This window comes from Desmodus rotundus, chromosome 2 (assembly GCF_022682495.2).
Source record: "Desmodus rotundus isolate HL8 chromosome 2, HLdesRot8A.1, whole genome shotgun sequence".
NCBI lineage: Eukaryota > Metazoa > Chordata > Mammalia > Chiroptera > Phyllostomidae > Desmodus > Desmodus rotundus.
This window is the reverse complement of record NC_071388.1, coordinates 99934551-99960361: the sequence shown is the minus strand read 5'-3', so window position 1 is coordinate 99960361 and position 25811 is coordinate 99934551. Positions and strand designations below refer to the sequence as shown.

Sequence of the window (25811 nt, the reverse complement as noted above, 5' to 3'; positions counted from 1 at the left end):
TACACGTTGATTTTATTTTTTGCCTTTAGTTATTTAAGATGGAAGAATAAATTCAGTTCCTGTTTCTCTACCATGGCCAAAACAGCCGCTGATTTAACCTTATCAGACTCTAATACTCAGCACTCCTGGCTGCAGGTGTCTGCAGACCACCGCATACCTGCCTCCAGGACACTCATTCTCACTATCTGAACATGAATTAGCTCGTTATTACTCATCAGGATGCCACTTCTTTCATAAATCTGGCGACTTCAATATCCACTAGATGATCCTTTCAATATCCTGAACTCTCAGTCTCCTGACTTAATTCCACAACCATGTCCTGCCCCACCTCAGTCGTACACTCTTAGTTACACTCTGACCTTACGTTCACTGTAACTGGATCCATGACAATTTTAAGCATTCAGTTTTTCCACCATAACCTTGTTTCTTTCCCTCTAGTACTTTAAATCTTCATCTAATTGGAAACTCTCATACACCTCATGTGTTTTCTTTTCTCCTTTACCCAGTTTACATTCCACGGTCCGTTGTAATCACTGTCCACATAACCCTCTACTCTTGGTCTGCATTTTCTTAGTCCTACTCACCTGGTAAACTGCACCTGTGGTTAAATCTCTCTCTGCCAACTCTGCCCATGCCTGTGCTTGCCTGACAGAACAGACTGGAGGAAATACACAAATATGCTAACTGGTCTCTTTTGATATCAATGCCCTGTAACAAAGCAGACCCTTAGTGTCCAGCGATCCAACTACACGTGATGCACCTCATTATGATGTTTCAGACAACCAGAAACATATACAACGAACAGTAGCCCCATAAGATTATAATGGAACTGAAAAACTTCTATGTCCTAGTTACGTCATAGCTGTTGTAACATCGTAGCGCAAAGCGTCACTCACATGTTTGTGGTGATGCTGAGGAAACAAACCTACTGCGCTGCTGGCTGTATAAATGTACAGCACACACAATTCTGTAGCGTACATAACACTTGATAATGATAAACAACTATTTTACTGGCTTATGTATTTACTATACTGTATTTTTTATTATTATTTAAGAATACTCTTTCTATTTATAAAAACATTTGCTGTAAAACACTATCTATGTTAAACAGGCAGTGGCCTCATACATCTTGCCTTTACCACATACCTTGACTACATCATTTTCTCGTATGTTTGATTTAATCTGTTACTTCGTATAGTAACAAGCTGTGCAGACTTGCAGTCTAGGAAAATAGGCTATAACATATAGCCTGGGTGTGTAGTGGGCTATACCATCTAGTTTAGCATAAGTGTACTCTGTAATGTCCACACGATGATCCAATCACCTAACAATGCATTTCTCAGACGGTATCCCCAAGGCTAAGCAGCTCATAATTATAATTTCTAGTCCATTTTTCTCCACTTTCCTAGGAGATGGTTTCATAACTTATCCTTTCTCTTCAACCCTCTAAAAACTGTTCCCCAATCTTCACTTGTGAGGTGGTAATTTTGCTTCCTATTTTCTGAGAAGTATAAGCAAAGATAACTTCCACAAGCTCCTATCACTCACCATATGCATCTATATCTATACACTCTATCTTCTCTTCTGCTACTATTGGAGAAGTAGCTGTCAGTGATTCTACCAAAGGCCGACCTGTCTGCTCATGCTTCGGAGGACTGCATCTCTAGCTTACTCAAGGATACAGTAGAGCAGGTCTTTCCTCTACCTCTAGCATTGTCAATTTCTGTTGGATCCACTGGGATAATGTATTACAGAAATATGCTTCAATATCTCTTATCTTTAAAAACATCTTCTTAGTAGCCACATTCCCTGTGGCTATTGCTCCATTTCTCTGCTACTTTTTACAGCATAACTGCCTGAAAGAAATAGCAACACTCATTGTCTCCAACTTTCTCCTTGCAATTTATTTTGAACTCATCCCACCACTCCAGTGAGACTATTTTTCTTAGAGGACACCAAAGAGCTCCATGTTGCTAAATCCTAGGCTCTACGGTCAACACGAGCTGGTTCTTCCTTATTGTTGCAACTAAGTGTTAGAATGGCCACAGGCTCAGTCCTCTTCTGAAGCAACACCCATCTCCACAGGTGATCTCTTTCGGCTCCAAGACTGAATACATTACAGGTTGACAAATCCCAAATTTAGTGCTCAGGCCTCACCCCTGCACTCCAAATCTGTAAATCCAACGGGTAGTTTAACCTGTCTACGTGGATATCTAATATTTCAACCACGTTTCAAACCCGTGATCTTCATGCTATCTGCCCCCAAATTGCTCTTTCCACAATCTTTCACATGTCAGTAAATTGCAGCTTGATTCTCTCATTTACTAATGCTAAAATGTTGAGAAACATCTTAGACTCTTTTCTTTACACACCACCACCAATCAATCAACAAATACTGGTGAGTCTACTTTCAACATATATCTGGAACCTAACCACTTCTCAAATCCTCCACTGCTATCACCCTGGTGGGAAGTCACCATCAGTCCCATCTGCATTACTCCACTACCCTAACGAGCCTCTCTGGCTCTTTTTCTCAACATAAGAGCAGAGCCATCATTTTACTCTTCTGCTCAAAGTCTTCCAATGGAGAGAGCCACCCTTACGCCTCAATGACCAATATCCTTACAGCCCATGAAGCCCTGCATGATTCAGCCTCCCACTCTCTCTGACCGCATCCCCTACTGTTGTTTTCCTCAGGGCTCAACTCAGCCACACTGCTCTTGCATATGCCAAACAAGTTTAGGACATTCGTCTTTTCCCAAAACAGTCTTGTTCAGAACTGGCAAGTCAGGTTTCCTTTTAATCTCAGGTCTCTGCTCAAACACACCTTACCAGTAGGACCTTCCCTGACATTCTACACAGAGTATCACCCAATCACATCCCCTTTCTCCCTTGTCTCACTTTATTTTTCTTCAAAGCACTTTTCACCATTTGGCATAGTAAATACTTAATTTTTTTGTTTTTTGATCCTGGATCTTTTTACTAGAATGTAGACTCTGTGAAGGCTATCTCCCCAGTGCTTAGCACACATTTACGTGCTTTCTTCTTGAACCTTTCTTCATTTGGCTTCTAGGGCACACTAGCTTTTTGTTCTTCTGTTATCTCACTAGCTAGTCCTTTTTATCTCCTTGCTGGAGATTAAAAGTGGTGAGAGTACAAAATTGATCTCGGGAAGATAAGCAGTCTTCTAAACTGAGCTGGATGGGGCCCACGGCAGCAGGAAGGCCAGGGAGAAAGATACTTTAGAACCCGAGGATAACAGGAACTCTCTTTCTTTGTATGCAGATGGAACATCTATAGCAGCGCAACCAACATATAAAAGTTTATTAGCCTTCTCCTACTGAAAAGGACAACCTTTTCCTTTTAAAAGGTTTTTGGGTTACTTCCTAAAAGGGGAGTTTTTAAATTTATTTTTTATTGCTTCAACCAATGGAAAATATAAAATTGAATTCACCATACAGTCACGGGAACTCTGAAACAACTCATATTAACTTATTTTCTGAAGAGAATAGGTAGTCCCCAATTTTTCTGGCCAAGATAGTAGATAGAATTATAATAATAAGGGTAAAAATGAGCATTTCTCTACCATAAAAACAAGGCTGGCTATATTTAACGAATAATACTGAAAAATGCTCCTGATTAAAAATAAATAAGTAGAAACAACAAAATAGCATTTCCCTCTAAATTTAGCCAACCTTGTAAGAAGTGACTGAGGAATTGTCACAGACTGTATGAGGTTAAAGAAAAATAAAAACTAAACACAATTTGGAACCCTCCACTGAACCCGTGGAACGGGGTGTGGTGGGGGGGGGAGACGCTAGTGACAAAACTGGTGAAATTTAAATAAAGACTATAATTTAGTTTAAAGGCAAACAAAAAAACTTCCATTCAGTACAAGAACCCGAAACCCAACCCCAGCACCTAGTGCACATCCTCTGCACCAGAACTTGCTCCACCTGGACGTTCCGCACCAAACGAGACGCACCTTCCAGGGCTGGGCGCCTTTCATTGTCAGACGGTTCTTCCTCGTGTGGCTTCACCCTCGGTAACTCCACCCAGTTTAGTTCTTCCTTCCAGAACCACACACACATTAAATCTAATTCCTCTTTTACTTGATCTCAACATATTTTATATTGTGACTCGTTTCTTTTTGAAGCTTGACACACCCGGTTCCCTTTGTTACACATTATGATTTTTATTTTTACATCCTATATTATTCTTGCCACACAACTTTTAAAGTACTCCAGTTTGTCAATAGCCTTCTTAAAATTAATGCTTAGAACCAAACACTGGAGTAGAGCGTATCAAATTATTTCTCTTCTTGTTTTAGATACTCCGCTTCTCTGTCTAAAATCGCCCTCCCTTTTTCGGCAGCTACATCATATTTATCATGAATCATTTACCCACACTTTGTCTTACAATTCAATGCCTTGACATTCGATCCTATGACCTTTTTATTTTCTTCCTCACAGAATCACACTGGCAAATGGTAAAGTGAGGTATCTGTCCAGAGTATTCTTCTGTGAAGAGGAAGTCTCACTCATCTGTAAGTTTTATCTGATAATTATAAATCTCAGGTGACACAGCCACCTAGTCACATTCACACACTTGAAAGCTGCCACGCACCTTTTCCCAGAAACCAGAGTCAGATCTGAGGTTCCCAACAGCTCTTCCTGGGCTAGTCATCTATTATGCAAAGGCAACTCATTACTTCCTTACACGTGGGCATCATCTGTTTATTTTCTGATCTTTCACCCTCAACATCCTCCAATCCCTCTGGAGTCAAAGCGTCAGTCATTTTTGTGAGGTGTAAAAATGTACACAGCAGGTGCACAGGGATGCTCTGGGGTCCACAGTATGCAAAATCGTGAACATTGAGAACGCTTAATCCCTGCTGTTGCATAATGGGCCTTGATAAAAATATAATAGTTGCAAAGAAGACTTCCCGTATTTGTTGCTTTGGGCACACGGAGTTCCTAGTCAAGAATGACTGTTCCTAGCCGGCAACACTCCCGTCACCTCACACAACCTCTAAACGAAAACCGAGGGAGGAGGCTCCCCCACCACGGACCGCGCGGGCCCGGTTTCCCGGAACCCCTCACCTCTCTTGTCCAGGAGCCACATAAACGCGAAGCAGGGCAGGAAACCTATGGGCCCCCACAGCACGAGCAGCGCGATGTCCCAGCTGGAGAAGCCGTAGGCCTGGCACGCCGAGTTCTGGATGGGGCCCCAGGTGTTCCAGACCAGGCCCTGCGCGAACCCCAGCAGCGAGAAGAGCAGAAGCACCAGCCAACGGCGCCCGTACACCCGCCCGGGACCCGGGGCCGCCACCGGCAGCGCCGCCGCCGCCGCCGCCTCCCTGCTTCTCCAGGCAGTCCCCGGTGCAGGCCCCAGCCCGGGCCCCAGCAGCGGCTGCCGCTCCTCCTCGCTGCTCCAGCCGGAGCCCATGGCGACGCGCGGCCCGCCGGGCCCCTGCCCAACGTGGTCCGGGTGGCCGCCGACCAGCCCCGCGCAGATGCAGCGGGAGGCTGGAGGAGGCGGAGACCGAGGCTGCTCCGGACGCCCTCGGCCTCGGGGGCCGCGCCTCGTGCGCCTGCGCCGGCGAGCTGGGACGGCTGACGCGCGCCGCGGGTCTGGGGCAGGCTGGGTGCCGCGGTGGGACGACCCCCCGGGGGGTGAGAGACGGAGTGGGGCCGGCGTCCCAGAGGAAGGACAGGCAGGAATTGGAAAGGCAGGAAGGAGCGCGGGGAGCCAGGGGAAAAGGAAACTCCCGGAGCGGCTGTATTAGAGGAGGTTGGGCAAGGAACCGGGGTTGCTGAGGAAGTGTCCAAGTTTTACATCATGTGCCTCATAAACAACTCGGTGACCTCTGGTCACTTAAGCTAATGCTTACTTCTATATTGGGTTACTCCTTAGTTTTTTCTTGGGTTTGCAACTTCAGAAATTATTGGGGAAGGTAGCATAAGTTTGAGGCGTAGTAGGGATCCAGATGTTGCCATTTGAAAATCGTTTTTTCTTTATGTACAGTAAGTACTGCCTAGTTGTACCAGCTTTTTGTATTACATACCCAATATTATAAAGTAGCCAATTTTATTTATATATAAAAGATATAAGAATGTTTCTACTTTCTCTTGTCATTAACAGGAGATCAATAAAGGTACGTGTTCATTAAAACTGGAAGGTTTGCCCTGAAATGACTTAGATCCATAGCGTTATGATTTTGACGTGACGAAGAGTAAACGAGAACGGAGGGGTTGTCGATCTCTTGATCAAGATGCCAGCTGTTTATTTGGATATACAAATCCAGAAGTCTGACAGCTGTCGGTTAGTGCCCTGGAAAACAAGCGATCTGGCATGTGTGGGTGGGAAAATGAATCGCAGGGAACATAATAAAAGGACATGTGATCTCGGTTCATACTCCCCAGCAGCCACGAAAACAAGTGGAGTCATGTAGCTGCCAGAAGAGCAAAGAGGTGGGAAGAAAAAGGAAAAGAGTGAAATTCCTACCACCCAAGGCTGCAAAGAGCGGTAGCAGGGTAAACAAACACAGAGCCACACTCCACCGCTCCCAGCGCCCCCCACCCCCACCCCAAACAGCCCCTAAGGCTGCAATACAATTGGGCAGACGAAAGCGCCAAGGCGAAAAGGAAGGGCCTGACTAGAAAATGAGGCGAAGCAGAAACGAACCCAAGAAAACAACACTGAAAGAAGGATAAAGTCTGGGTAAGGTAAAAAGAGCCACAACTGACACCACGTGGTTACAGAACAACAAAGGCGGAATAAAAACAAACTTGTGTAGCCCCGCCCGGCGCCCGTCACATGACTGTCACGTGAGCAGCGCTTCCGGTAGAGCCCGGTAGCAGGCGCTGCGCTTCCTCTGTGGGGCGGGTTCAGAACCGGCATCTTGCTCCTTCTCGGTCCCGCTCGCGCTCCGCCCCGCCCCGCCCCGCCATGGAGGCAGGACCGGGGGCGGCTGCTGACTCGGGCCCTGCGCCTAGAATTGGAGAGGAGGCAGGTAGGTGCCAACTGACTCTATGGCACCTCTCATGGGGCCGCCGTTTGGTCTAGATTCTGGCCCTGCATTACGTTGTGAGGAAAACTTTGTGTAGCGATCGTGGCTTTTCTCAGGTTGAGGCATCCAGATTTTTGATCCTCACCCAGGCCCTGTGTCCCCACATCCTACCGGGGGTGGTGTACACATGACGGGGTTTTGAATACTACAGTGGATTAAAATTAAATTTGTGAAATTGCAGCTCACCCTTGAGGTAAATGGAGATATCTGGGATCTTTGTGAACAGGGATCATGAGCTCTGTTTGAGTTCGGTGGAATCCCGCCATAAAGAACGGTTGGGGGTTGTAAGCTCCTGAGACTGAGACCCTGTTAACAGTTACTGAATGACTGCTCGGTTCCTGGTACTGCTCTGGGGACTGCCACAGGATCCAGGGATTGTTTATAACGATGTTTTTTCCCAACCGAGTAAAGAGATACAAAAGGAAAAAGAATGACTAATGTAAGTGGTGAGGTAAATGCAGTTGGAAGTACATCGTGAGTGAGGTCTGTCACCGGGAGGAGGGATCCCAGTGGGGAAAACAAACGCTTCAAGGTGCAAATAGTTTGAGGTGGGCCTTTAAGATTGGATTAGGTAGGCAAACAGGTGGTAGTAATGGGGAGGCGTGGAAAACAGCAGGAGCGCACGGGATGGATATGACTGGAGATCAGTCGTATTTGCTGAGAGGGGGGTTGCTGAGAGGGGGAGATGACCGCTCCAAACAGAAGAAACGAATTACAGCTATCTGACCACAGTCTCCTGCCTTTATAGCTCGCTTGCTTGTGTACCCCAAGGAGACGATTTTTGAACTTCATCTATACCCCCAGTTCATTGATGCTTCCATTTCCTCCTCATCTGTATCCTTTAATCCACTTGGGAGTTCGTGTCATAGTTTATCATTACGATCTCTCCCTTTAAAATACACTACCTCTTGTCCCTCCCTGCCTTTTATTCTGGCAAAACCAATACTCTAGATGAACCCAATTTTTTGCCCTATTTGCACCTCCACCTGCACAGATGCACTTTGCTGGGAAAAGGCCTGGACAAATTGATGACACTATAAAATGAAAGTGGTCAGCTTCTGGAGTATTCACTCAGCATTGGCCTGAGATCCTTTTGATCGTCTGTTTTTGTGTAAGCCTCCTTGTACTCGCTTTATCTCTTATTTTCAGCTGATGCCTTCTTTGTAAATCAGATCAATTCTGCATCTAATCTGCCACCTTTACCCACTTCACTATCAGGTCCTTGTCCAGATCATTCACGTTTCCCACCTAAATCGCTACTATATCTTCAGGCCATGTGCCCTGTTTCCCATCTGGTATACCGCTAATCCCTTCTCTGTTCAGGAGCAAAAAGTGACACTTCCTTACTTAAGATTCTTCAGTGAATTCCACTGCACCAGAATTTAGAATAAAATCAGATTCCTAACCATGGCCTACCAAAATCTTTGATGTGGGCTCTGCTCTTGTCTCCAGGAACATGTCACTCACCCCCTTCCTCTTACCTGCTTTCACATGGCTGGTTCCTTAATCTTTAGGTTTCAGAGTATGTCACCACCTGAGACCTTATCAGAACAACCTATTTGAAACACTCTTTGTAGTTTAAATGACCTCCAACCCTAAATGTTGTATAATACACCATGCTTCTTTCATTTTACTTATCACAGTCTGTAATTACTTGTTTATTATTGTTTCTTCCATTAGCCCTGTGTGCTTTGGGGGTAGGACCTTTATCTGCTTTTGTTCACCTCAAGCAGCAAGTACAGTGCTGGGCATACTGGACACTTAATGCATATTTGTTGAGGGAATGAATCACCCTGTGCCAAGTCCAGAGGTGCAGAGAAAGGAGAAAGGAGGAGAAAGAGCTTAACTTGTTCCAGGACCTGAAAGGAGTTGGTTTGAGCAGTGGTGAGAGAAGAACAGGGATCCTGAAGGGTACCTTGTAGCAATTTAAGAAGTCTGGACTTTATGACAATGGGAAGCCTTTGAAGAGCTGGGGGAATTAGGGGGTGGGGAGGGGAAGTAACATGATCAGATTTTGTTTTAAGATCACTCTGGCTGAGGGGTAAAGCATAGATTCAATGGAGAAAGACTAAAGGACAAAGTACTTAATCCCCATTAGTTTCAGTTTTCTTCTCTGTAAAATGCATGATTATTGTGAAAGTTTAAAGATACTTATAGATCATCTAGCATAGTATCTGGCAGGAATTGTGTATTTTTAACAATGGTAACCATTTTTATTATTAATAGAAAAAGCTGGCGGCATTGGTGACTGACGAATGTTGAAACCGAGGGAAAATAAATTAGGGATGTCTGAAAATGTCCAGCCTGAGAAATGACATATAAATTAGGAACGTGAAGGAAAAGGGAGGTGGTTAGGAGAGCACTGTTGAGTTTTAATGTGAATGTGTAGAGTTTAGGTTTGGAAGGGTGCTGCCAAAGAAGATGTCAAGTGTGCAGCAGGGAAGACAAGCTTTTTATTTTTTATGGTATTCACATACCATAAGTTCACCCTTTCAAAGTATACAGTTTACTGGTTTTTAATATTTTCACAAAGTTGTGCAGCCATCACTAATATAATTCCAGAACATTTTCCTCACACCCAAAAGAAATCTGGTACCCATTAGCAGTTACTCCCCATTCACCCCTCTCTCCAGCTCCTGGAAGTCACTAACCTACTCTCTGTCTCTATGAATTTGCCTATTCTGGACATTTCATATAAATGGAATCACATAAGGCCTTTTATGTCTGGCTTCTTTCACATAGTGTAATGTCTTTAAGGTTCACCGGTGTTGTAGCATGTACAAGTATACTTCATTTCTTTCTGTGGTTGACTAATATTCCATACATAGTTTGGCTATACCACATTTTGCTTATCCATTCATCAGTTGATGGGCACTTAGGTTTTCACTTTTGGGTTATTAGGACTAATACTGCTGTGAATAATTATATGCCCGTTTCTGTATGAGCGTATATTTTCAGTTCTTTGGCCATATATCTAAGAGTGGAACTGCTGGGTCATATGATAATTCCATATTCAGCTTTTTGAGGAAACTGGTGATTCTTGATCTGGAAGTGCTAAGGAGGGGAAAACAGTAATTTCGTTTCATCCCTGGTAAAAATGTACTATTCTGGTGAGTGATGTCGGTAATGGGGTTGGCAGGGGGCAAACGTGTGAGTGGAGGGGATATGTGTGAAATCTCTATACCTTCCTCCTAATTTTGTTGTAAACCTAAAGCTGACCTAAGAAATAGCCCTAAACAAACAAGTATGAAACATTTTGTTAAGAATCAACTTAGATTCTGAGTGTGAGATGTTACTTCCAGGATCACACATTGGTTAAAGCATTTCAGTGAAATAAAAATTGTAATTCTTTAAATCTGATTCTTTCAGATTTCAGTTGAGCTCTCATAGGTTTAGGTATAGCTAGGTTCATACCTTTATGAAGAGAAGGATGTATTCTTCCTAACTGTTCCTTCAGTCCTGCCCAGGGAGAGAGCTCATTCCAGGGTTGTGTTACAGACTTCAGTCTCATGCATGGCTGACACTCCTATACAACTAGATTTACTTGTTAGTAGTGACACCGTACTGTCTGTGTCATTCTTGTTCTCATTTTTTAAAAAAGTCAGGAGAGGCACAGGAATTTCAAGAAAAACAAAAATCTGTGTGATGTCAAAGCGTAAAAAATTCCCATGCTAGAGCACATGTGTAATTCATATATAGCTAAAATACTTCATATTTGATAATAATGACTAGTAAAAAAATAATTCTACTGAATATTTTTTAATTGTGGTAAACAAGTAACAAGAAGTTTACCATCTTTGCAACTTTTAAGAGTACTGTTTAGCAGTGTTAAGAATATTGACATTGTTGTGAAACAGATCTCCAGAACCTTTTCATCTCACAAATGAAACTCCCCTCCCCACCCTCCGCCAGCTCTGCTAACTGCCGTTCTACTTTCTGTTTCTATGAATTTGCCTATATTAGATACTTTGTGTAAGTGGAATAATACGGCATTTATCTTTTTGTGATTGGTTTCTTTCACTTGGGATAATGTCCTCAAAGTTCATCCATGTTGTAGCATGTGACAGGATTTCCTTTCTTAAAAAAAGATTTTATTTATTTATTTTTAGAGAGAGGGGAAAGAAGGGAGAAGGAAAGGGAGAGATAGATCATCCATGTTCGAAAGAAACATAGATTGGTTGCCTCTCGCACGCCCCCAACTGGGGACCTGGCCTGCATCCCAGGCATGTGCCCTGACTGGGAATCAAACCAGCGACCCTTCGGTTCACATGCCGGCGCTCAATCCACTGAGCTACCCCAGCCAGGGCTCTTTTTAAGGCTGCATAGTATTTCACTGTATGTCTGTACTACATTTTGTTTATCCGTTCATCTGTCAATGGACGTTTGGGTTGCTTCTGCCTTTGGCTGTTATGAATAGTGCTGCTGTGAGTGTGGATTGCAGATATCTCTTCATGACTCTGCTGTTGAATATTTTTGATGAAACTTGAAATAAAATAACCAAATTATTTTGGATTATGAAAAATTTACTTAGTGGAAGCTTAAGTGATGGGAACATTTTGGTAGAAATTTTGAAGATACTTTAGAGCATTTTAAAGAGCTTTTACTTAGTCTTTTGAGACACCATTCTTTCTAGTACTCACCTCACTTAAAATGTATATTTACTCTTCCTTTTTTCCGTGTAAGACCAGTATTACTTTTGAGTCTGTCTGGTTCATAAATGGATTAAAGTAAGGGGGAGGGGTAACTGGGCAAAAGTGACAGGTGTAAGAAGAAGGGAAGAAGAGGGTGGTAGCTGTCCAGCATGTAACTGTCCCCTGTCCCCAGGTGAACTTGCCTGGGTGTTCACTACCTTCCAAGTATTGGCATTGGCAGGGTAAAGTCATAACAGCCTCACCATTTCTGTTTGTGGTATCTTCAGTGACAACACCTTCTAGACCTTGAAATTAAAAGGATTTATAACTATTCATCAGTTTACTGAAGTATTATATTAACTTTCAGGAGAATTTTATTAGTTTGTACTAACGTTTTAAAATAGTGACTATAAAATTAAAAAATTATCTTTGGTGTAAATTTTACCATTTGATCTTTAGTCATTTTTTTAAGTAGTACTTGCATAATTTTGTCAGTGTATGTTGTTTTTCTGACGTGGCCCAATGTTCATTATTTTTTACCCTCATATCAACCATTCCTACTATCTACCATTCCAGAGGTTTTAAAATTTCTTGTATGTATTTTCACTGGTTGGCAGACTGATGAAACCCTCATAGGTTTATATGTATATATTTAGAAATAAATTAGATCACCGAGCCAGTTTTTTATCCATGCTGTATCACTATGGTGAGTCTCTGTATTTTAACTTGTGATGTACTCTTATGTCACCTTATGAAAGTTTTTGAATAAGATTGAAAATACTAAATTTAAATTTAATCACTATTAAAATTTCTATTAAAATTTATGTGACATGAGCCGTGAGTTAATTTTAATTTCAGGATCTTTGTCTTTGTTGTATTCTATTACTATTAGGAGAGTATTCTGGAAACTTGTGTTAGTACACGCAGATTCAGGGAAAGTTCCTGGGACTGAAAATCTACCTCTGTAAGCAGAGGGCAGGGAAAGACTGAAGAAAGAGGCTGACCACTCCAGTATGGTAATTAGTGGAGATCCATAAATTTACGTATGAGAAGCATCTTGGGTGGCTGCAGGGTGAAATGGTTTCCCCCACCTCTTGGCAGGCATATATGGTAAAGGAGGGGGAGGGTATCATAGTTACTGGTACATGAATGCTGCCAGGTACGGAAAATTACTTTTTTCCATGTTCAGGACAGTGGCCTGTTCCAGGAACCAGCACCCAGTGAGGCAGGGGATGGGTGCTGGCTTATGTCAGAGTGAACAGGGATTACAATCAGACTGTCTCTAAGGGGGATTTGTAGTAAGCAATCTCAGTTCTGGCCCCTGTCCAGCTCTCAGGTCCTATAGTGGTGACATCATGGAACAGTCTCTCCTTCACAACTTAGCATATTTTTCTTATTCTTGTCTTGAATTTCTAAGTCTCATATACAAATCCACACCAGATGTTAATTGACTGAAGCAGGTTGCTAGGAAATTCATAGAAATTAGATTTCAAATTATCTTGTTCTTTTCATTAATTAACTAAAGAAACAATTACTGAGAAAGGGCAGTTTGCTTTTTGATGGTATTTCATGATCTCCAAAGAAATAGTTGTTAATAAAGGTATAATAAATTGCCTGAATAACATACTATATTTAGAGGGGGAAGAGACTGTTGTGCAATACCTAGATTACTAATCTGTCTTTTTAAGCGGTTTCTAAGTCATCTAACTAGACATTGCTGCTTCCTTCAATTTTAGACTTAAATACACTATCCTTTAAAGGCTGTCAAGGTTGCTTCATAATTTTTACAGCTCTTTGCAAATACTTTTGACACGGAATGACTGGTGCATCCCTAGGCTATTTAATTATTACCGTGTAGAGTGCATTCTTCTCTAAAGGAAATTGTAACGCTTAAATTTGTTAATGTAATGGCCCGGTTCATTGTTGGTTAAACTTTCAGAAACCAAATTAGTTTTATCTCACAACCAGCTGATTGTTTTATTATAATGATAAAAATTCTGTAATTATGCTGATTTCCTATTAGCTGGGCATCCTACTGCTCTGCACTGTGTATGTTTTATAACACTTTTCATTCATGGAGCAGGTTTGCGCATTCCCTATATTCCAGTCACCGGGCCAGGTGCTTTAGTTTTTAGTCTCCTATTAAATAATGTCTTACATTTTTAGATCAGGTCATTAAATACTTTAAAAGATTAACATTATGTTAGAGGAAAAATATGTATTTACTTCTTAGAAGCTATTCTGTCAAAATACTGGTCATGTTTTGGGAACTTTCAAAGCCATTTGATCTACTGGCTTTGATTTAAGATAAGAGGAATAAATAAATCCCCAACCCCAAAGGACTGGTGTTTCTATTTATCTCTGCCCTTTAAATTTCTAGAAGTAAAATGTTCAAAGCTTGAATATTGTACAACCTTAGAACTGACAGAATGCTACAGTGGGGACCAGCAGTGATTCATCCAGCGTAAGCCACAGAGTACTTTACAGGGATGTTAAAAAAAGAAAACAAAATGCAGGTGAATAAAATGTAGACATCTTACTGGCTTTATTCAACAATTCATGAATTAGGCAGCATCCCGTCTAGCAGATAGAAAGGAGCTCCAAGGAGCTGTACAAAATGAAAGACTTTCAGGGGCACAAGGGAGTGGGAGTATGGAAGTTATACTAGCGGAAAGTGGATTGGCTGTGGCAAGGTCATTTTCCTTAGAGGATGTCAGGGTCTGTCAGTCAGATTGCCTCACTACTGCTGAGCAGGTGATGCCTGATTGATTTAACATTCCATTTCTAGGAGAGGCTGAAACTATAATTAAGTGTTGGATTGGTGACTTGGGGTTTAACATAAGTGACTCCATTTTGGGCCTGTTGTCTTGTTTTTAACAGAAAGAATGTGGTCCTTGAAAACAGCAGCCTCAGAAGGCTAGGTATTATACTAGTTACGAGCTAATAACAGAGTCTGGACTATAAGAGTTCATTTTTTCTATGTGAAAGGATTCAGGAGGTAAAATTTCACTGGTTTTGGCTCAGTGGCACAAAGATGGGCATCTTTGTATCCTTTCAGCTGAAGTTGCAGTTTCCTGGGCCTTTCTTTCATCTTTCCAGATGGCTAACCATTCTGTCTGTTTTCTAAGCCAAAGGTAACAGAGGAAGGTAAGGGCAAAAAAGGCTGACTCAGCAACTTCCAGATACATCTCTAGCCATTCCTGTCTGCAAAGGAGTCTAGGAAATGTAATTTATGAGCTACTCCCATTGCCCAAAGTTCTTTTAGTAAGAAAGAAGAGAATAGGTATTGGGTAAGGTAGGCAACCAACAGTCTCTACTACAGGGGTTAACACCTCCCCCAACACACACACAAACATATATGTACACACACACATGTACACACAACATTTCTCCCTCCCCAAAGACACATACAGATTTATTATCTATGAATCAATCTAAAGCTTTCCTGTATCTATTCACCGTTTCAGCTTATATTGCCTCTCCTGAGTTTTTAGTGCTAGTGCAAGTCCCTCAGTTTTAGTTCTATGGAACCAGGATTGTGCAGTGGAAAGAGCACTGGACTTGGAATCAGGGAACCTGACCCGGTTCCGGTTCCTCACCAGGGTGTTGACCTTTGACATCTGAGCTTCCATGCCTGCCTTTGGATAGCGGTAATAAAATACCTCCTTGGCCTGTGTTTTACAGGCCTCTTAGAGGATCACATGTGCATTTTTATTTTAATGTATATAAAAGTATATGGCAAATTTCTCCATCTTTACCATCTCTGCCCTCATCACTGCCCCTCCTTGTTGTTGAGGGCCGATTATCAATCACATTTCTCGCTTGGCAATTTCAGTAGCTCTCTGAGTCACTTCCAGTCCCTACGTCTCTACACGTTTCTACATAGCCCTCACTTTTGTTGTTAATGGAGGTATGTACCATGGGGAAAATATTTAGTAAATAGTTTTTATTTTTAAACGTTCAGTTGTTTATATTTTAGATTTATGTTGTGGTAGATATTTTGTGTGTTTGCGTATACATATATAATATATATGAATGTGTATATAGCTCGTGATTAATTATTCTGTTAAAAGCAAATTCCATGCCCTGGCTGGTGTGGCTCAGTGGATTGAGCGCCAGCGTGCAAACCCAAAGGTCGCTGATTTGATTCCTAGTCAGGGCACATGCCTGGGTTGAAGTCCAGGTCCCCAGTGGAGGGTGTGCGAGAGGCAACCATTCGATGTATCTCTCCCTCTCTTTCTCCCTTTCCCTTTCTCTAAAAGTAAATAAATAAAATCTTAAAAAATAGATAAGCAAATTCCTATAACTTGAGTTACTAGGTTAGTGGGTGATTCTTTGAGACATCTGCTTTATTTTCCCAGTTGTTTCTTAAAGGAGAGTTCTAATTTACATGCCACAAATGAGAGAATATTATGAATATATTGTGGTTTTTTATACATAGTCTAGCAAAACTATAAAAATATATAATAAAAAATATAATAATATATATAGCTTGTCCATTTTCATACTCATAGAGTCTAGGGACTACAAGTCCAGGGAGATTTAGTGTACTGCAGTCTAGGTAACCTTGTGTTTATAGGCCAGTATTGGTTCAGACCTTAAAAGTGAATTTATCATACATGTTAAAAGTGGGAAAAGAAAAACATCTCAAGGAAAGATAGAAAAATTTTTTTGTCCCTTGTCACATCCCGTTTTCTGTAACAGGGCTCTTCAGTCACTTTAAGATAGACTTGGGGTGTCTTTTACAATGAGACCTAAGAGTGCTGTCTCCCTTCCTCACTCCCTAGCCCCTGTAGTGCCTAGCTCTCCTACCTGCCCTCACCCACTATGCATCCATGCTGATTTCCTCCTTACTTGGAAGCCCTGACTGTGTCGAAGGTGACAGATCATTCTCAAATGTCAACTGCTGAAGGCATAGAGCCTGCTTACATTCACCAAAGGTTTTCGAAAGGATTCTGAGCTTTTGCCCTTATCTGAGGAACAAGGCCAAATTGGCTTAAATTTTTTTGTCTTTAAAAACAAGCCTTATATTCAGACAAGTACAAATTACTACTAAAGTTCCTTGATGAGTCCTTCCCCATCCCTCTTCCTTTTATCAGAAAGTTTAGGAAAAAGTTGGATGATGAGAGAATTTGTATTATTTATGAGCTTTTCTTAATTTTTTTTGAGTTAAGTGTAATTACAGATTAGTTAACTGAAATGCACGGTTTAGCTGACTTAGAGAAGCATAAATATATGTTTTGGGGGTCGGAGTGTGAAGCATTTTTTACCTTTGCCAAAAACTTTCATCTTAAGATGTCTTTCACTTGTTCTTTTATTTAACAAGCATTAATCTTTACTATCCTATCCATAATTAACATTCTCTGATTCTGTGAAATTTAGTGAAGCCCTCAGTTAGTGCATAGCCCCTACACTGTTTATAGGTGCAATTAAGTCCAAGCTTTAACATCCTAGTACCTTTTTTATCCATTTAAGTATATTTTATTGATTATGCTATTACAGTTCTCCCAATTTTTCCCCTCTTCCCCCCTCCATCCTGACCCCCCAACCCTCCAGCATCCCCACCCCTTTAGTTCATGTCCATGGACATACAAGTTGTACATATAAGTTCTTTGAGTTCTCTGTTTCCTATACCATTTTTGATTTCTCCCTATTTTATGCCTACCAGTTATGCTGCTTCTTCCCTGTACCTTTTCCCCCATTATCCCAACCTCCCCCCCCCGACTGAAATCCCTCTGTGTGATGTCCATTTCTCTGATTCCGTTCCTGTGCTAGTTGTTTGCTAGTTTTTGTTTTCCTTTTCTTTTAGGTTCATTTGTTGATAGTTGTGAGTCATTTTGTGAGACAACATTTGTTCGTTTTACTGTTCTTATTTTTTATTTTCTTTTTCTTAGATAAGTCCCTTTAACATTTCATATAATAATGGCTGGTGATGGTGAACTCCTTTAACTTGACCTTATCTGGGAAGCACTTTATCTGCCCTTCCATTCTAAATGATAGCTTTGCTGGATAGAGTAATCTTGGATGTAGGTCCTTTCCTTTCATGACTTGGAATACTTCTTTCCAGCCCCTTCTTTCTTGCCTGTAAGGTTTCTTTAGAGAAATTAGGTGATAGCCTTATGGGAATTCCTTTGTAGGTGACTGTCTCCTTTCCCCTTGCTTGTTTTAGGATTCTCTCTTTATCTTTAATCTTGGGTAATTTAATGATGATGTGCCTTGGTGTGTTCCTGTTTGGGTCCAACTTCTTTGGGACTATATGGGCTTCCTAGACTTCCTAGAAGTCTATTTCCTTCGCTAGATTGGGGAAGTTTTCCTTCATTATTTGTTCAAATAAGTTTTCAATTTCTTGCTTTTGTTTTTCTCCTTCTGACAATCCTGTAATTCAGATACTGGAACTTTTCAGGTTGTCCCAGAGGTTCCTCAGCCTCTCTTCACTTTTTTGAATTCTTGTTTCTTCATTCTGTTCCAGTTGGCTGTTTATTTCTTCCTTTTGTTCCAAATCATTAATTTGAGACCTGGTTTCCTTCCTGTCACTGTTGGTTCCCTGAATATTTTGCTTTATTTCATTTTGGGTATCTTTCATTTGTTTTTTCATTTTTCAACCAAGCTCAATCAGTTCCGTGAGCATTTTGACTACAGGGCTTTGAACTCTCCACCAGAGGGGTTGGCTATCTCCTCATCGCTTAGCTCTCTTTCTGAAGTTTTGCTCTGTTCTTTCATTTGGGCCACATTTTTTTGTCTCGCACACCTGATAAGTTGTAAGGGGGCGGGGCCTTAGGTATTCACCAGGGCAGGGCAACCCTCCTTGCTGTGCACTGTGCTGCCTGTGGGGGAGGGGCCAGAGAGGGAACAATGCCACTTACCTGCTGGGCTCTAGCCCACTTTCCAACAAACCGTGAGACTGGGAGTTTCTACCACTGTGGCAACTGCCATAGTCCACAGTCAGCTCTAAGTCTCAGTTTCCCCTTCAGCCAGCCCCACCTGTGTGGTCCGTTGCCTTGCCAAGGTTTCTCTCAGCTGGCCCTGCCTGCATGGTCTACTGCCTTACCACATGTTCTTACAGGTCTGGTTGGTCTGTTTGACTGTTTCTTTAATTCCTTGGTTGTCAGAGTTCCATGTGGTTTGATTTTCTGACACTTCTGGTTATTTATTGATTTTAGATTGGTTGTTATCCTCCTTTTGGTTGTGCGAGGAAGCAAAGGGCTTTTTGGCCAGAACTCCCCTTTTAAATCTTTCAGTAAAAATAATTCCCCTTTTCCTGTTGACCTGGTGTATATTTATTCATTAGTCTTTTTGGCATAAACATGTGACAAAGCAAGTAGAATTGTTGCTAACTCCAGCAACTCTGCTTGTTCTAGAGATGTTTCTACCAGCGTTTCTTACATAATCTTCTATTTAGGAAGTAATATTTTTTAAAAATTGCATATCTTGAAATTTAAATAAATAGTTGGAAAGCCTGTTAAAAACATTGAAAATTATAAATATTTTCAAACATTTAAAATTTAAAATAAGAAAGATTTAGGCCCTGGCTGGTGTGGCTCAGTGGGTTGAGCACCAGCCTACCAACCAAAAGGTCTCCAGTTCGATTCCAAGTCAAAGCACATTCCTGGACTGCAGGCCAGGTCCTCAGTTGGGGTGTGACAGAGGGACTGATCGACGGTTTCTCACACACATTGATGTTTCTGTCCCTCTCTTTCTCCCTCCCCTCCCCTCCCCTCTCTCTAATAGCAAATAAACAATTTTTAAATTTTTAAAAAAGAAATGTTTAAGAATTGTGGTTATTTGAGGCTAAATATTTCTATGAACAGTAATAAGTGAAGTGTAAATGCAGTGTAATTACACAAAAAGATTTGCTGTAATAAAAACAATACTATTTTTTTATATTATATGAAATAACTTTATAGTTACCTATATGTTGCTCTATTTCTCTCCCTAGATGAACATGTCAAACCTTTTACGCCAGAGAAAGCAAAAGAAATTATCATGTCTTTACAACAACCTGCGATCTTCTATAATATGGTTTTTGATTGGCCAGCACAACACTGGACTGCTAAACACCTTTCCGAGGTCCTTCATAGCAAGCAGATACGGTTCAGGATGGGACTGAAAAGCACAGACACAGGTAGGACCATAAGTAATCATAACAATAATGTCTCTTCAGTGGCATTTTCACATTCCCAGTAGTGATTTCTTTATCTCTAGAAATCCTTTATTTGTAATTCTCTCTTCGACCATTTGCAGATAGGGAATATTTTATTAGAAGTTCTAGAAGGACAGTTTGTGTTCAGATTGTTTTTTAAGAAGGAGCAACCTATGGTTTATAATTTCAAGTAAAATGTTTTTATTCATGTATGTGGTAGGCACTTCATAAAGCATTGTTAATGCACTATTATTACTGTTCCCATGTGACTGAAAAAGACCAATACTTGTCTAATAGTTGCTCCCACTTTGACTCATGTGGAATGTGTCCTTTGATTTGTGGCTTCAGGCACTATTTATAGTGCTCAGTCTTGGTTGATATTTTATCTCTGCTTTATCAGCTGTGTGACCTCTATTGCATTGCATAACTGTGAAACAGGTAAAGCTGTATTTTTCATTCTCTTAAGCAATTAGATTTTGCCAGCTCCCTCTCTTTCCCTAAAGACTTGTAACATTTTAATTTTTTGCCTATAGTCAGATAAAGCAATTGTTGTTACCTCTAAAAAATAGTTAATTTAAAGGAAAGATGCCCTGGCTGGTTGGTTGGAGTGTTGTTCATGGCACTGGAAGGCTGCAAGTTTAATTCCCAATCAGGGCACGTGCCTAGGTTGCAAGTTCAATCCCCAGCTGGGGCATGGACAGTAGGCAGCTATTGCTCTCTCCCCACCCCCCCACCCCACTTCTTCTCTGTTGAGAAGCAATAAAAAAATGTCCTCGGGTGAGCATAAACGAATAATAATAAAGGAAGGAAATAGTGCTGTTTCTAGTCTAAAGGAGTTCATAACCATTGGCTTCAGAATGTGTGCTTAACTTATATTTAATATGGGTAAGTTTGGTAGTTTAGAAATTCAGTGTTTTAAGGACTGCTGAGAAGTGGCTCGTGAATAACCATTAATAACTGAGATGAATAGAAAATAACTCAGTTTCTCCAAGCTTCTTCCTTTCACGTTGACCTTGTAGGAGGTCGCATAGAATTTGGGTTTTGGTGTCTAGAATCTCCTTGTACTCCCATGACAGGTAAAGCAAGGTTAATATACTTGAAACTCTGTGGCATTTCATTCTGATTACAGACCAAAATGTTTACTGCATTTTAAAATTAAATGCTAGACCAGCAGCAGCTACATAAAAGTCAGCTTATGCTTCCCGATTGTAGTCAAATACACCTTCCACTTATTGAAGACAATAATTTGGAGAAACTTAGGAATCGTAATTTTTTCCCATTCTTATTAGACTCCAAATACAGTACTACTACTAATAGCTAACAGTTATTGAGAGCTATTGTGTCAGGCACTGTTCTGTGTGCTTTTACATATTAACTCTCTTAATCTTCAAACCCTCTTAGAATGGCACTATTACTGTCCTGTTTTATAGATGATGCACAGTAATTTGACATTTTCAAGTTGATATTAAGCGTTAAAGAAAGAGAAAGTAGAACATCTCGGTGATTGTGAGCAACTCCTCTGAGTTTTTACTGAAGATATTTTGTTCTTTTTTCTTATGATTCAGATAAAATTCACATAATGTAAAATTCACCGTTTTAAGTACACAGTGGTTGAGCAGACTGACAGTGTTGGTCAGCCGTCACCACTATCTAATTCTAGAGCATTTCCTCACCCCGTCAGGAAGTCCAGCACCTCGTAAGCAGTCACCCTCTATTCTACCTTCTCCGAAGCACCTGGCAACCACTGATCTGCTTTTCTGTTTTTATTGATTTGCCTATTCTGGATACATCATATAAATGGAAGCACCCAATATGTAGTCTTTGTATCTACTTTGACTCAATGTAGCATGTTTTTGAGATTCATTCATGTTATAGCATGTATCTGTACTTCATTTATTGTCATTGTTGAATGATATTCCATTATATGTATATATCACATTTTGTTTATCCATTAATCAGTAGCTGGCCGTTTGGGTTGTTTCCACTTTTTGGCTATTATCCATAAGGCTGCTGTGAACATTTATATACAAGTTTTTGTGTGGACATATGTTTTCATCTCTCTTGGGTTTATACGTAAAAGTGGAACTGCGGAGTCATACAGTAACTTTGTGTTTAAACCTTTTGAGGAACTGCCAGACGGTTTCCCAGAGCAGCTGAACCATTTTACCTTCCCACTGCAGTGTCTGAGCGTTCCAATTTCTCTGTCCTTGCCAACACTTTTTCCAGTTTGATTGCAGCCATCCTAGTGGCTATGAATTATCTCATTATAGTTTTGATATACATTTCCCTTGACTAATGATGTTCAGCATCTTTTCATATGCTTATTGACCACTTGGATATCTTCTTTAGAGAACTGTCTATCCAGAGCCTTTGCCCATTTTCTAATTGAGATGTTTTTTTGTTTTTTTTGTTGTATTTTTTTCCATTACCATTTATCCCCCTTATATTCCCTCCCTCCTGCAATCACCACACTATTGCCCATGTCCATGAGTCCTTTTTCCTTTTTGTTCTATCCCTCCACCTCCTAACCTCCCCCCAGAGCTGTCATCCTGCTATCTGTCTCTACTTTGCTTGTTAGTTCAAATTGTTCATTAGATTCCACATATGAATGAAATCATATGGTATTTGTTTTTCTCTGACTGGCTTACTTCACTTAACATAATGTTCTCCAGGTCCATCCATGCTGTCACAAAGGGTAACATTTTCTTCTTTTTTATGGCCAAGTAATATTCCATTGTGTAACTGTCCCATAGTTGTTTTATCCACTCCTCTACTGATGGACACTTGGGCTGCTTTCATATGTTGGTGACGGTAAATAACGCTGCAGTGGACATAGGGATGCTTATGCTCTTTTGAATTAGTGTTTCTGGTTTCTCTGGATATATTTCCAGAAGTAGGCTCTCTGAGTTGAAAGGCAGATCCATTTTTAACTTTTTGAGGTATCTCCATACTGCTTTCCACAGTGGCTGCACCAATCTGCATTCCCACCAACAGTGCAAGAGTTCCCCTTTCTCCACGTCCTCCTCAGCACTTGTTTGTTGATTTATTGGTGATAGCCATTCTGACAGGCGTGAAGTGGTATCTCATTGTGGTTTTAATTTGCATTTCTCTGATGATTGGTGAAGTTGAGCTTCTTTCCATATGTCTGTTGGCCATCTGATCTCTCTAAACCTGATCCACCCTCATCTCTGCCTTTTCTTATTTGCCTATGGTACAAAATTTTGCATTTAATTATATGATGTTTCAGATTCCCTGTTATTCTGATTAAAGCTTTATCTTTGAATATATTGTAACTCAAGAGTACTATTTATTTATGTTCCCACGAGTCTGAGCACAGTGCTAGTTACAAATTAGGTACTTGATAAATGATTCTGAAATAAATGAGTTAATGAATAAATGAACAGACTTGAAATGCCATTGCCCATGTAATGATTCTGAGCATCTGTGTATGATATATATACAGCATAAAGTCAGAAAATTTTCAAAAGACATTTTTTTGTATTGTCTTTTTTTTTTTAATCTGAAAAATGGTTCTCAAACTTTTTGATCTGAGATTCCCTTTACACTTAAAAATTATTGAGTAGCCTAATGAGCCTTTGTTGATATGGGTTATATCTAGTGACACTTACCATATTAGAAATTGAAATTGAGACACTTTAAAATATGAGAACATAAACACATATTCTACTAGCTGTCAAAGCAGTTGATATCAATACTTGTCTATAGCTTCTGGAAAACTCCACTCTACACTCGTGAGAGAATGAGAATGAAAAAGGCAAATAATGTCAAGAAAAGAAAAAGAAAATAGTTTAGACCTTACAGACCCCTGAAAAGATCTTGGAGAATTGATAATCTAAAGTATTCCTTTGGCTCAGTGTGACAAGAAAAACTCTGAGATCTCTTAAATTACAAAAGGCTGGAGGGTAGAAAAAAGAGACAAGGGAGGTTAATCAGTTAACCGCAAGGCAGAACCAACCAAAGACTGCTTACATTCCTGAATATATGTTGAAACAGAATTTCCAAGTGGCTGTTTCCTCCATTATACACGAGAAAATAGCAGAGTACCCCAGCCACCAGGGGGCACTGCGTCTTGCTGACATGAATTTCCCAGACTGTTGACCACAGCCAATCCTAAAGAGCAAACACGTGTTCCTTACAGACTACGCACCTATCTCAGACTAGCCTCACTTGCCCTCTCCCACCCCCATTATATGCAACCAATGTGAATTCCTTCAAAACAGCTTATGTCTTTCTTCCCTAAACTGCCCCCACAAAGGAGTCCCAAGGATTAAACTGCCCCAGGACCTGGTCCTTTTTCTGGCTGGTTTATGGCTCAATAACCCTTTTCTTTCAGAAAAGCTTTTGGCTTTTTTGTTTAACAACATTGAATCAGCCAATAGTAAGGGTAGACTTTAATCTTAAGGTTAAAACCATGTCTTTTTTTTTAACTTGGGATAGTTCACTATTTGATTTAAAAATGAACAGTTAATTCAATAGTGTCTTTAAAATTTTTTTATTAAATTTATTGGGGTAACATTGGTTAATAAAATTACATAGGTTTCAAGCATGTGATTCTGTAATACATCATCTGTATATTGCATTGTGTTTACATCACCATGTTTGACCACCACACTATTGTCTGTATTTATGAGTTTTTATTTGTTTCTTTGCTTTGATTCTTCATTTCTTGCTTTCGGTTTTATATTCCACATATGAGTAAAATCAAATTGTTGCGGGAAAACTTGGTTCTTGCTGATGCAGTACAGAATTACAGATCAGCATGTCCATTAGCGCGCAAGCAAAGTTTATTGGTGATGCTTCTCATGGAAGAGAACAGGCCTTGCTGAGGTGGGGGTGAAAGGCGCAGGCTCAAGGCAGGGCAGGTTGAGAGCGGCTAACTCATCAGGTCCTTTGTCCTGGGTCCTTTGTCCTGAAGACTTAATATCGACAGCGGGATGAAGTGAGGGGGTCATATATTGATTGGTGGGTAAAGGTGGTGCCAGCTTCCCCCAGGGGACACGATTACCTAAATTTAGGCATGCGTGGGGTCTGTTTCCCCGAATCCTTATCTTGCTCCAGACCACATTTGTTCATCTTGTTGTAAAACTAGATACATGGCAGGGGCCAGGTAATTAAAGTTGCAGCAGTTACCCAGAGTTATTCCTGGGCTCTTTCTGTAAGCACTGTGGACGCCCTGTAAAACAGGTAGTGACCAGAAGCAGGCAGTTAACCAAAGTCGTTTTATGGGCTTTTTCTTCGGCATCGAGGACTCTCTTCCTCTTCCCCCTTCTAGACCTTGGGATGAATACACAGTTTCAAAGTTTCTTTTCCAAATAGTGGAAATGAAACATACAGAACTTTAAGGGCTCCCCTCCTCCTGTGCTATCATGCTGTTTCCTGTGATGTGGGGACACCTGGCAATCTTTAAGGACCAGGCTCAGGACTGCTGAGTTAGTGGGTGAGACATGTCTCCCTCCTCCTCCCTGCCTTGGCTTACTGTCTGTCCTGCCTAACAATATGATTCTTGACTTTTTCCATTTGACTCATTTTGCTCAGCATGATATTCTCAAGATCCATTTATCACAAGTGGCAGTATTTTATCTTTTCTTTTCTTTTTATTTTAAACATTTTTATTGTTGTCCAAGTACAGTTTTTGGCCTTTCCCCCCACCCCTCCCCACCACCCCACCCATCCCTCCCTCCTTCCCCTATCTTTTCTTGTGGCTGAGAAGTATTCTACTGTATATATGGTACCACATCTTTTTACCCAATTGTATATCGACAGATACTTTGGTGGTTTTTATTTTTATGTTTAATCCTGAATGTTTTGAATATTGTAAGTTTTTTTTTAATTGTATAGCAAGTACAAAATTAATTTTTAATTAATTTAAATGATAGTTAACATTTCTGGTTGACCTTTTGTTTCTTTTTTAAAAAAACAATTTTGGAAACTGTTTCATATACATTTA

The 25811-nt window shown here is 40.7% G+C and overlaps 2 protein-coding genes across 4 annotated transcripts in view; one reads left to right on the top strand and one right to left on the bottom strand.

Moving 5' to 3' along the window:
- The window catches only part of SLC49A4 (solute carrier family 49 member 4), a 78067-nt gene extending 72619 nt beyond the window's left edge, over nt 1-5448 (bottom strand). The window contains exon 1 of the mRNA XM_024577925.3: nt 5103-5448. Coding sequence (XP_024433693.2) covers nt 5103-5448 — 346 coding nt within the window. The remainder of the gene's footprint in view (nt 1-5102) is intronic.
- A 356-nt stretch (nt 5449-5804) lies between these two features.
- The window catches only part of HSPBAP1 (HSPB1 associated protein 1), a 51955-nt gene continuing 31948 nt past the window's right edge, over nt 5805-25811 (top strand). The window contains exons 1-3 of one of the 3 annotated variants that reach the window (XM_053918437.2): nt 5805-6026; nt 6145-6324; nt 19640-19825. In XM_053918437.2, coding sequence (XP_053774412.1) covers nt 19687-19825 — 139 coding nt within the window. In that variant the 5' untranslated portion in view covers nt 5805-6026; nt 6145-6324; nt 19640-19686. The other 2 variants (XM_045185882.3, XM_024577952.4) reach the window with 2 other exon arrangements.